This window comes from Rhodnius prolixus, unplaced genomic scaffold (assembly GCF_049639745.1).
Source record: "Rhodnius prolixus isolate KJV_2025 unplaced genomic scaffold, Rpr scaffold_2, whole genome shotgun sequence".
Classification (NCBI taxonomy): Eukaryota; Metazoa; Arthropoda; class Insecta; order Hemiptera; family Reduviidae; genus Rhodnius; species Rhodnius prolixus.
In genome coordinates this window covers 54,630,783-54,642,036 of record NW_027411592.1, presented here as the reverse complement: position 1 = coordinate 54,642,036, position 11,254 = coordinate 54,630,783, and the positions used below count along the sequence as shown (strand labels likewise).

Sequence of the window (11,254 nt, the reverse complement as noted above, 5' to 3'; positions counted from 1 at the left end):
AGGTCGTCTTCTTTTGGGAGTATAGATGAATAAAAAGAGGAAATAATTGGAAATTCTTGGTTACTTACAAAAGATTTCCTTATCTTCTCGTTCTAACAGTGTAATTTTAAGGCTAGGCCGGATTGTACACGTTAGGCCGCCTACTTTTGGGTGTATACTTCCTTAAAAGGAAATAGATCCTTGTTTTTGTATTTGGAGCAATTGAGTTTTAAACTAGACATTCATTGTACACCTTAGGTCGACTAATTTTGGATGTAGAGGTTTTGAAAAAAGAGAAAAATAGTAAAATCTTCTTCATTGTTTTCTGAAATTTCCTGGTTTCGTGTATTTAATATAGTATTTTGGTGATAGGCGTAGATTATTCAGCTTAAAGCGAATAGTTTTGGTTGTAGAGGCTTTGAAAAAAAAAGAAAAATAATAAAATCTTTATTTTTATGAAAAATAAATAAGAACAAAAACAAAAAAGGAATATAAACATAAAAGAGCTCCTATGCACTTCTATCTCCTGATACAAAAGTTTATAATTTGACTATGTTTTGAGGATGTTACAGCTTTTTTATAGTGTTTAGTGCACTCCAGTGGCGACTTTTGGAAACAAATGTAAATATAAATAAATGTAACCTTCTTCTTTTTCCAATATTTAATTGCCGAAACAATTCGTTAAGGCAACAATTCTATTATTTTGGTTTTTTAATTAGACTGTTGGCTATAGCAGTAACAAAGCGACACTATTGCAGTGTGATTCATAGGTACATATATATTTTTTTTTTGTAAACTACAGCATTGAAGAATTATGTGAATGTTAAAACTTTCCTTGAAAAAAGTTTTTATTTATTATTATTGTTAAAATATTGCTATAGTTATCTTTTTTTCTTCTCATGGCCGATATTCTCGTTTTTTTCTAACAATTTTACCTTGATAAAATATAATTAATGACAGTTTTCTAGATAATATAACATAGAACAGACTTTTTAATAAGAGTAAAGGAATTGCCCCTTCCCGAAGGTAAGTGTATGTTTAAAGTCCTTACTGAATAACAGGTCATTTATATAATTTATTTTTAATAATTAATTTACTTTTTAATTTTCATTACAATATTGGTAATAATTAAACTCAGAAGGCGTTTAGAGATTTGGTCTGTAATTTGACGAAACGGATTATGTTATGGCAACAGTGAGCACATTATACTGTTACAAATTACGAATCATCAAGGTATTGGTACATTTTGTGATTTTTTTTTATTTTTTAGTTATATTCCAATAACCTTATGAATATGAATTCCTGAACGATATTTTATACAAGAAGTGAGATGTTTAGATTTTGTAACAAGCATACAAAATAGTGTTACAACTTACATACAAAATATTTAATTTTTTATGCATATATTTGAATCTATTATCGTTTTATTATACGTTCCAAGTGTATCAAGATGAGAAATGTTTGCAGAATGGCTTTTAAGAAATTGCCTTTTCAACATTCTGGTACCAGAAATTTCAGCTTCCGTGAGTACTCAAGTTAACAAGTTTTTTTTTTTGAAGTTCTGTTTAACAATTGTAAAAGACAACTTAAATCCAAAATTCTTTTCACAGAACTGAATGAAATACAGAAGGAATTTAGAAATTTAGCTCGTAAATTTACTAAAGAGGAAATTATTCCTGTTGCCTCTCAATATGATCGGACAGGTGAATTTCCCTGGGACATTGTTAGAAAGGCACATAAACTTGGTCTAATGAATCATTACATTCCACTGGAATTGGGTATGTTATTATTAAGAAGAAGTTGATCCAATCTTGTAACTTATTCAATTCAAGTTGTATTATATATCAAGATAAGTTGTAATTTTAAAAAAGTTAAATTTGCTTGAAAGATGTTTTGCATAGAATTTGTTTATGACAATGCATTTTTGAGTATGCATCAATGAGTATGTAATTAGCCGATAGAAAAGTTCGTATTTCCAACTTGTGATTTTTTATATTTCATTAGGCAAATATTTATTTTCACTTTAAATACCTTTCTAGTTATTTGAATTTAATCCTTATCTATTCAGCAAAAAACATTCAAATTGAAATCCTATTTTACAACTTCCTAAACATGTTGAATTTGCTCGATCTGAAACTTCTTATGTAGACATCTACTCAGTTCAATATTGAACAACCTTGATGCGCAAAATATATGTAAATAATAAATTTAGTTGGCAACAATAGCTTATTAACAGTAACGGTGAATTTAATAATTGTTTTTTAAGGAGGCCTAGGTTTGGAAGTTTTCGACACTGCTCTTCTATGTGAAGAATTTTCTTTCGGATGCTCGGGCATCTCTGCAGCACTTTACGTTTCGTCAATTGGGGTAGGTAGAAATTAAATGTGTTAAGAAGTCCATTTTTTTTTGAAAACTTAAATATTGTCCTACGAAAAATGTATTTTATTTATTTGAAAAATTGATTTTTGTGTAGCAAATTCCATTGGTGATTGCAGGAAATGAGAATCAGAAGAAAAAGTATCTTGGAAGGCTAATAGATGAACCATTTCTTGCGGTATGTAGCAGCAGTAAACTTTAACCTATTTAAGTAACTTGTAATAGAAGTTAAGTAATTACATATATTATGTGCGCTAAAAGTTGATAAAATATTTCTGAGATTTTATCTAAATAATTTTACTGTAGGTAAAGCAGTTAACTTCTTTTCGTAGTTGTTCTACACTTCAAATTCGTTTTCACATTTTATGAAAATCCTCATTTTTGAAGGCTTACTGTGTAACGGAACCAGGGGCAGGTTCAGATGTGAATGGTGTGCAAACTAAAGCCGTAAAGAAAGGCGACGAATATATTGTCAATGGACAAAAAATGTGGATAACAAATGGAGGAGTTGCTAACTGGTAACAAATTATTTTTGGTATTAACTAGTTTTCTTAGAAATTTAGATAATAAGCCCATTTAATTGTATTGCTTATCTTTGTTACATCCATTAACCCCGTTTAGACTCACTGTTCTATTCAAACAGACAGGACTGGAAGAGTTGGTGTCATAAAAAAAAAACTTTAGGTCGCTGGTGTAGACTGTCTGGCCAAGCCCAAAAGAATCTAATCGATTCTGATTCACTCGTGCACAGCAAGTGACTAATTATTATAAATTATCGGTATTATAAATGTGAAGGGCCATTATGAGCGTAGCAATCGTTGCGCTACCCCCAAAGAAAATGTGAAGAGTGGGACTACTGAGATGAAAAAGTAATCAATTTTAACAGAAGGTATAAACAAGTATGCAATCAAGTAGTTGTAATTTCCTCATAAATAGAAGTATCGATTAGTAATTGAAGTATTTATTCCAAAGTTAAAAAAAAAGGGATTATGTTCAGAACTGTTGAAATCATTCTTAACTGTTCAGATTGCAAGAAATTAGTAGCCTTATCTTAAGCCAACATACTACACAATATTCTCGTGTCTAGCAACGATGTGCAAATTAATGTTTTTCATATTTATTTACACTTCACCTCTTTTGGTAGGTATTTTGTTTTGGCACGTACACATCCAGATCCTAAAGCACGCGCTACAACAGCTTTTACTGGATTCGTAGTGGATAAGGATACTCCTGGGATAACACCTGGGAAAAAGGTCAATTTATATATCTATATTTATAACTTTATATATATCTGTACATATTTACATTCATGATGTTTTTTTTTTCTATAAAATGATAAATGTATGAGTTTAATATTACCACAGGAACTAAATATGGGTCAGCGGGCATCAGATACTAGAGGTATAACCTTTGAAGATGTTAGAATTCCAAAAGAAAACGTTGTACTCGGTGAAGGAGCAGGATTCAAAATCGCCATGGAAACATTCGACAAGACTCGACCAGCTGTAAGTACTGTTTCTATTTAATAAAGAATATACAGATCATTGTTGTGAATAATATTATTGGGTTTATACAATTAAAAATGAATGATAAATAGTTAACTAGTGCCATCGCGTAGTGGTACGGACTTGAATGTCGCTTGCTGGCTCTAATTGACTCTCCAACTCAAAAGCTTAAAGGTTGGAATAGGCGATAAGGTCTCCCAAAGAACATTCGCACGAAGTCAGAGTTGTAGGGATCGTAGTGCTGCATGTTCAACGTCCCTCAAGAGGTTCCCCAAATCGGCCTAAACTTATGAATGAGGCTTCCCATGCTAGAAATACGAGTATATAACTCCACAAACTAGTCCCTGATATCTGTTCGTGACCACCACCACGATGAAAATTTTCATTAACATAAGTGGTAAATTATTTTAATCGGGGGGGAATTCTACGAACAAATGAAGAAGTTAATGTTAGAAAGTGCATTTTGTTAATTAATTCACTGTGAAAACGAAGAAATAGTCGGTATTGCATGAAACAGGTCACTCCATTCTAGTAATCACGCGTTGCTTATACTGAATCCGATCTTCTGCCCTCATCCTAGTTTGAGGAAGTCGTCCAGCAGCATTATTTTGAAATCGTCATGCGATCAAAAGATCGCTCTGACAAGTGAGTTCAAAAACACCTTTTGCCTTTCACCTGCTAAGGGGTAAACGACTTAAGGATAAAGGGTGTCTGCTTGAATAGTTTACTTTCTTTACTTCCACTATTCGTGTCCTAGACCACGGCTTCATAAGGAACTGAGTTATTGTATGCATTGTTAACTACGATGGTGACGTAAAGCTTTATTACTTCCTCTTAAATTTTACTCATTGCCCTTCACCATTAAAAGAAATTTTAAGTCAGCGTAAAACTGGAAGTTTCAAGTCTGTAACTCTTGCGGATACTTTTCTTTATATGCAAAATATAGCCAATTTAATTTTGTAAACAAAATAAATAAATAGTGTATCATATTGTTATTATTATTTTTATAGGTTGCAGCCAGTGCAGTAGGTTTAGCGCAAAGAGCTTTCGACGAAGCTCTTAAATATTCACTTGAAAGGAAAACTTTCGGTGTTTCAATTGCTCTACATCAGGTGCTAATTTTATTTTTTTTGTTACATGTTAAGCCCTAAAATTTCTTTTTGAATTTTAAATTATTAAAAGTGAATTCAATTTTGTGCTAATTACAGGCTGTTGCATTTTTATTAGCTGATATGGCCATAGGTATAGAAACCGTCCGACTTTCTTGGCAGAAATCAGCTTGGGAAGCTGACAATGGACGCAAAAATACTTACCTAGCTTCCATTGCTAAAGCTTACGCCTCGGATGTGGCAAATAAGTGTGCAACAGATGCAGTTCAGGTGAATAAAAGTTTATATAAACTAGTCTTTATTTAACAAAATACTTAATTGTAACAAAAACCTTAAATCCTAATCCATTTATTTTTACTCCCTCGTAACTTCTAATATTAAATTTTCAATATCTAGTTTTTACTAGAAATACTTACTTACTTAAAGGTCCTATGACCCCTTTAATTGAACATTTTCCCTAAAAAATTCTTTGAATGGAACTTCTGGTAGATTGTCTCTCTGTTAACTGCTATTTCGGAATAAATTGATTGCTAAAATTGGTAGTGTAAAGACAATTCCTAATTGGTGGTTCCTTTATGTGGTGGATTTGTCTCTTTTTGAGATTTTCTCGCATACAGCCTTTACGATTTTCCCTCAACTTTATATCTGTGCACAGGTTACAGGTTTGGGAGGAGAGGTGTTGTGGGCTTTTCTTTAGCTTGTCATTTTAGAGAAATGAGCGGTTTAATAATCTGTACAATGTTGATGAAAAGTAGCTTTAGACTAATTTAGATAGATATAAATTTAGATTTCAAATGAATAAGTAAAATAAATAATTTTTTAGAATTTATAATATAAATGTTTCGTAGATTTTTGGTGGTAACGGATACAACAGCAGTTATCCTGTAGAAAAGTTGATGCGAGATGCAAAAATATTTCAAATCTATGAAGGAACATCTCAGATACAGCGTCTTATTATTTCAAAAGCTCTGATACAATCGAGCAAGGACCAAATGTAAAATGTGCAATGCCTAGACTTTACTTCAATTATTATTTTTTTTAAAAACGTCAAAAGTTTTTACTGTGGTATTTTGGTAATAAAAAGAAAATAAAAAATCAATTTATCATTTTTTTTTTCTCTCTTCCTAGTTTTTAGTCCAATCCTGACAACCTGTTCCTATTTTCCAGGATAAATAAATTCCTAACTGTTCAATTAATACTTAAAAAATAAAAGTTGAGCTTTCCCTTTACACCTTCCAAAGCAAAAAGTGATTAACTTTTGACTTGATTTTAATAATAAAGGTGGATAGGAAATTATTTAGGGTGCATTTTTACTCTTACTTCATCCATAATGTTTAGTTTAACAATAAGTTTTACAGATAGTTATCTTTAGAAAGATAAAAATCTTAATTCTTTTATATTAGTAATTATAAAAATAATAAATCAGATTTTTGAGCAAAAATATCGCTTTTTTTCAAAAGTCAAATGTAAAATTAAGCCAAGTTTATTTTATTCATTATTTGACGATGTTAGCTTGATTCTATTTCCTCGTATGTATGTGCATTTTGCAATTAAATAGGTATTGCTGATGAATGATTTAAATAATAATAATTTCACTCATTATTAACTTTTAGATAATCGTGTTTTCCATGAACTTGAACTACTTATGTCCGCTCCTTCTTCGTTAATACATTGACCTCAATTTTGTTTTTATTAGCATTTTTTATTTATTTATTTTTTGTTAATTACAAATTCAATACATTAAATATTTTTATTTAAAGTACATTTCTTTCTTTTTTTTCATTCAATCGTGTTGAATTGATCAATTAAGTTCAATAGAGACTTGACGTAATGCGATGAAAGAAAATGTTGAATAATCATTACAAACTAAAATCATTCAATTCTTAAAAATGTATACTCCTTAATAAATATCATTCAAAGAGATATTTTTGTAATTTATAAGAAATACTGTACACAAGAAAAGTAATTCAGATATCTCAGCGAATATATTTGGAAAGTTATTGGGCTAATTAATGTAACATATGATAATTCGAAAATGATCAGAAAATAAAAAACTTGAACTAGATAAAATGTACAACACTACCAGAACCAGCCACATTTTGAATAATTGAATAAATGGAAACATTAGTTTCTCTCGTTGCCGACAGATAGCATACATGTCTGTATTTCTCTTGTCCTAACCTAACTAAAGCAACATTTCTCAAGCCCTTATTGTAAATTATGCTTCTCTCTGTACTAATCATGTTGAATTTTTATGGTTTTCAATTTTTTTAAGTGCTTTCTTTAATACGTACCTGATGTTTCTACGTTTCTCACACCAATTTGTGTATTCTAAAAAGAAAAAAAAAATGCGAAGATACTAATCACATTGCAGCTTGAACTAAATCATCATTCTCCATGTTTTAGATTTAACCTCACCCGCTTTCATATTAATCTAATGGTTTAAGTTATCTATGAAAGCTGCAAAATCGTGACGCGCGTTTAGGTTTGATTAGCCAAGTGATAAGGTGTCCGTGAACATGGAAAGTGTTTTGGAGACTGTCAATTGACACTCAGGTGAGTACGCCAGCTACGAAGTGCAAGTGAAGTGGCCTACAGACCTACATTTCGTGGGGCGTTCGATTTTTCCAACTTCGGTTATTGGCGCATTAGTGTTGGGATACAAGTAAAATATTCAAAATCTTTATGATCATCTCACCGGGTTCTAGGTAAGCAAAAAAGTGGCTAAATCATGCGCGAGGAGGAGTTGACAATAAGCGTTCCGACAAGCTCTGCTCATGAAACAAGTTCTGAGCTTGACCCATTGTTACTGAATGATGAAAATAATTCACCAGAGCTTCAAGTGTCATATTCAGCCAACTCTACAGGTATGATTATTTATAGCTGCTGTATATATTTTTACGAGTTTAACTTTATTTTTCCCCTTCTTTTGAAACGAGTCTTGTTACTACATCCAACAAGTGTTTATGAGTGGCTTTGAAGTACCTACATATAACATGGAGATCTTACATTTCATAACCCTAAAATATGAATGCTGAATTAATATTTTCGTTTAAGTATTAAATTAGTTTATTATTGGAGAGAAGTATCATTTCTCAGCAAGTAGGTTAACATTATAGGTTATAATTTCATTTTCTTCTGATCTTTATTGAAACCTACTTTTGACAAAGTAAATTCTTTTGTTGTAGCCAAGCTGGTTTTTTAAATTATTATAATAATATTAATCAAAGCTATAGCTAAGAATTAGACTTCTTCTGTTCCTTGTAGAATCGCTTAAAGAGGATGTCAAAGTGAGAATTATGGTCAATTTGTAGTTTGTTTAGGGTTGATTTATCTTCTTTGTTTGAAGTTAATTAATAATAATTTAGTAATGTACTTTTAAATCTAGTTGCGCATTTATTCAGTTACACATGAATGTAAATAATGGTTGAATTATTTATCACTTTGACTATCTAACGAAGAGACCTTTATCTTATCTTACATTTTTTCTGCAACGATACCAGGTCTTATTTAATTTTATTCCGGATTGAATAATATTTTTTCTTTCAATTTCTTTTTTTATAAATAATAAAAATGTGTATAAATCTAGTAAAATACTTCTATAACCATGTTGAGGTAGGTAAGTACATAAAAAGTAGGTGTTATGAGATTCTCCTGTCTGTGTGCCAGTGTTACCACCCATGACATTGCACAGTGAAAGCATCGAGCCTCAGGCCTTGTTACGTAAGAAGTCAGTGTTACGTTTGCATTTCTTGCCGACCTACAGAATCTACCGGCTTCTTCAGATTTAATTCAATACGATTTTTACTATAGGAATTGTTAGAATTGTTTTGACTTTTTTTTTTTTTTTCTATTCTGCCATAAAATTAGTCCCTTTAGTTTGAGAAGCAAAAAATGCTACAGGTGGCAATCATGATAACAGGTATTCTGGTCCTTGTTACTACCATTAAATTGGTTCTGTCTACAGATTCGTTTCAATGTTTTAGAAAATTGAATTTAACTACCCTTTTTATGTAGTTTCAAAAACAAAGTTTATGGCAACGAACATTCTGGAAAACTCCGAAGAAGATCCATTGAAGGTATTGAGTAATCTAAAATCATTTTATTGTATTATAGTTACGTCCTTTTTATCTATGGAATATACACTAACAGTTTCTCTATTAAAAAATTGTAATAATCATGTTTGATGTTAGCGAATCATATTTGTGAATAAGCACATTTAATACAAAAAGTTATTTTACCTTTAAATCTGGACACTCGATGGTGGCGCCCTTAGTGGTTCATTGTTGTGGTAGGTCGTTGTCTTGCTGATGGCCAAATTTGTATTTTAATTATACGGAGTTTTGCAAGAAAAAATAATTTATTAATTACTCGTTTATTTAAAAGTTTTTAGTCCTAGACAGATATCAATCAATGATATTAATGAGTTTTTGTTTGGCACAATACACACATTGGTTGTAAAAAGATGGAACTGTTTTCCACTTAACAGTGCTGTCTAAAGGTGAGGAATCAATTTTTATCAATGAATGATTTGATTTAATGTATTTTGATGCCCAAATCTCTTCCACAATACTACGTTTGTAGGAAAATATATTCAAGAATTATGTTGAAAAATCCATTTTTAAAATAATATTTGTTTCACTCTAAAAAAAAAGGCAAAACTGTTTATTTCAATTTGGAAATAATTTCTTTGCTCATCTCATAAACAGTGTTCGTTTCAGTTATATTGAGCTAATCTAGATAGAAAAACTACAGATAATATTGGATGATACTTTTTGACCATTAAAGCACTTGTGTTTACTTTTGGCAGTACAATGTAAAGTTGATATGGTGAGTTCAGAATTGTGGAATCTCGTATTGAGATATCGAGATTCATGATTTGGATCCGAAAGAGAAAACAATAGGATCTTCCCATTTGAGAAAATTCATCGCACTACATATTAAAAGCTGATGGAGCCTTCTAATCAGTTGTACATAGTAAAAGATTTAAACATCTTATCACCCAATTCTAATTATAATAATCATATCTTGATCCTAAAAAGATTATTACCATCTAAATATAAAGAGTGCTTTCCTTTCATTCTTTGTGGAAATATTGAATTCATTTCTTATTTTTATAGATGGTCAAGATACTTATTTTATTTAATACGTCTAATCTTCTTAACCTTTTCAATTTGTATTGTGTGGTTCGTTTTATACATTATGAAACATAATTTTAAAAAACACTTGCGCAAAATAAGTAAAAACTGCGAGACAGAAGATTTTTTAATAACTTATATATTTAGAAGGGGTAAAACTGTTACTAAGATGCTGAAATCACTAGTGCAAATTTATACAAGTGTACATGCAGTTTGCCAAGTGATATTGCAGATTGTTGTTTTAATTCCTAACTTATATTCACTTATCTATATTTTCTCTTATAATTGAACGATTCATTTTTTTCTCGTAATTTCTCATCTATAAATGTGAATCTAATTTGGTTTTGGGCCCAGTAAACTGGTATTACTTTTTGAGGTAATTTAAATTGTACAGTTACTTTTTTCTATAACTTTTTTTTTTCAAATCTACAAAGAATTTTATGCTATATTTAGTAGATATATTTTGCACATTTACATATGATAATAAAAATGCTTATGCTGTAAACAATTTCCGGTTATGCCCAGTTAATCTTACTATTTTCTTGATAGTTCACCTGCTCTGAAGTTAATTATAGAACTGCCACACTGGGAAGGGGTCCCGCTTTTTGAGTATACTGCTAATATTTTCTATAATTTGTACCTTCTCTTACTCCTTGTAAGTGATGGTATTGCGATCGTGCAGATTGGAGTATTTACCGGATATATTAGCCTAATGGCTGTAAATTGGTCTGCGTATAGCTCAAATTCAAATTCCCAAAAGTTCGATTTCTTTATTAGTTGCTCAAACTAAAATAAGCCAACCGGGAATGCAACTTCGCTGAATCGAGTTTTTAAATTTATTTATGGGATATAATCGATTAGTACTTTCTTCTGTCTTCCTTTGTAGGCTTGGAAGTTTATAAATATTTATAAAAAAAAAAAATTATTTTGAGCTTGGCGCCCGGGTATAAGATGTAGCTTACAAAGAAGTGTGTTGGAGACTTATTTATAAACGAATTGCAATAGTAGCTGTTACTATTATAGTTCTTTAATTAGTTATTTTTAATCTATTATTAATGGACGTACCGTAGAACTTTTCTCACCATTGAAATTGAGTTAGAATAAAATTAGTGAATCCTTTAAACTGTCAATTTTTTTTAATGAAGAA

The 11,254-nt window shown here is 30.7% G+C and overlaps 2 protein-coding genes and 1 long non-coding RNA gene across 7 annotated transcripts in view; 2 read left to right on the top strand and 1 right to left on the bottom strand.

Annotated features, from left to right (window-relative positions):
• The first annotated feature begins 637 nt into the window (after window positions 1-637).
• Window positions 638-6,075, top strand: LOC141449999 (medium-chain specific acyl-CoA dehydrogenase, mitochondrial-like). Of its 2 annotated transcripts, none has more exons than XM_074119986.1 (13): window positions 638-749; window positions 940-1,005; window positions 1,121-1,212; window positions 1,421-1,502; window positions 1,590-1,757; window positions 2,246-2,346; window positions 2,453-2,533; window positions 2,743-2,873; window positions 3,500-3,608; window positions 3,720-3,860; window positions 4,871-4,972; window positions 5,069-5,239; window positions 5,818-6,075. In XM_074119986.1, the coding sequence occupies exons 3-13, from the start codon at window positions 1,165-1,167 to the stop codon at window positions 5,965-5,967; spliced, it is 1,284 nt and encodes a 427-aa protein (XP_073976087.1). In that variant the 5' UTR covers window positions 638-749; window positions 940-1,005; window positions 1,121-1,164; the 3' UTR covers window positions 5,968-6,075. The 2 variants fall into 2 exon arrangements, with proteins under 2 accessions (XP_073976087.1, XP_073976086.1); XM_074119985.1 differs by having other exon boundaries at window positions 1,118-1,212.
• LOC141450001 (uncharacterized) lies at window positions 3,301-3,842 on the bottom strand. Its single transcript, XR_012455851.1, has 2 exons — window positions 3,715-3,842; window positions 3,301-3,597 (listed from the first exon to the last, which is right to left on the bottom strand). It is a non-coding gene; the product is annotated as an uncharacterized lncRNA (long non-coding RNA).
• A 939-nt stretch (window positions 6,076-7,014) lies between the features above and the next one.
• ftz-f1 (ftz transcription factor 1) overlaps window positions 7,015-11,254 on the top strand; it is a 355,962-nt gene continuing 351,722 nt past the window's right edge. For 2 of the 4 annotated variants that reach the window (XM_074119982.1, XM_074119981.1), the window contains exon 1: window positions 7,015-7,836. In XM_074119982.1, the coding sequence (XP_073976083.1) occupies window positions 7,701-7,836 (136 nt within the window). In that variant the 5' untranslated portion in view covers window positions 7,015-7,700. The remainder of the gene's footprint in view (window positions 7,837-11,254) is intronic. The other 2 variants (XM_074119984.1, XM_074119983.1) reach the window with 2 other exon arrangements.

What these genes read in the sequence shown, in the direction of transcription:
- LOC141449999 (XM_074119986.1), top strand. Translation starts at nt 1,165, where the DNA reads ATGGCAACAGTGAGCACATTATACTGTTACAAATTACGAATCATCAAG. An exon ending in TAGATGAACCATTTCTTGCG is followed by an intron (nt 2,534 to 2,742) that starts GTATGTAGCAGC and finishes TCATTTTTGAAG; the next exon opens with GCTTACTGTGTAACGGAACC. An exon ending in TTTCAATTGCTCTACATCAG is followed by an intron (nt 4,973 to 5,068) that starts GTGCTAATTTTA and finishes TGCTAATTACAG; the next exon opens with GCTGTTGCATTTTTATTAGC.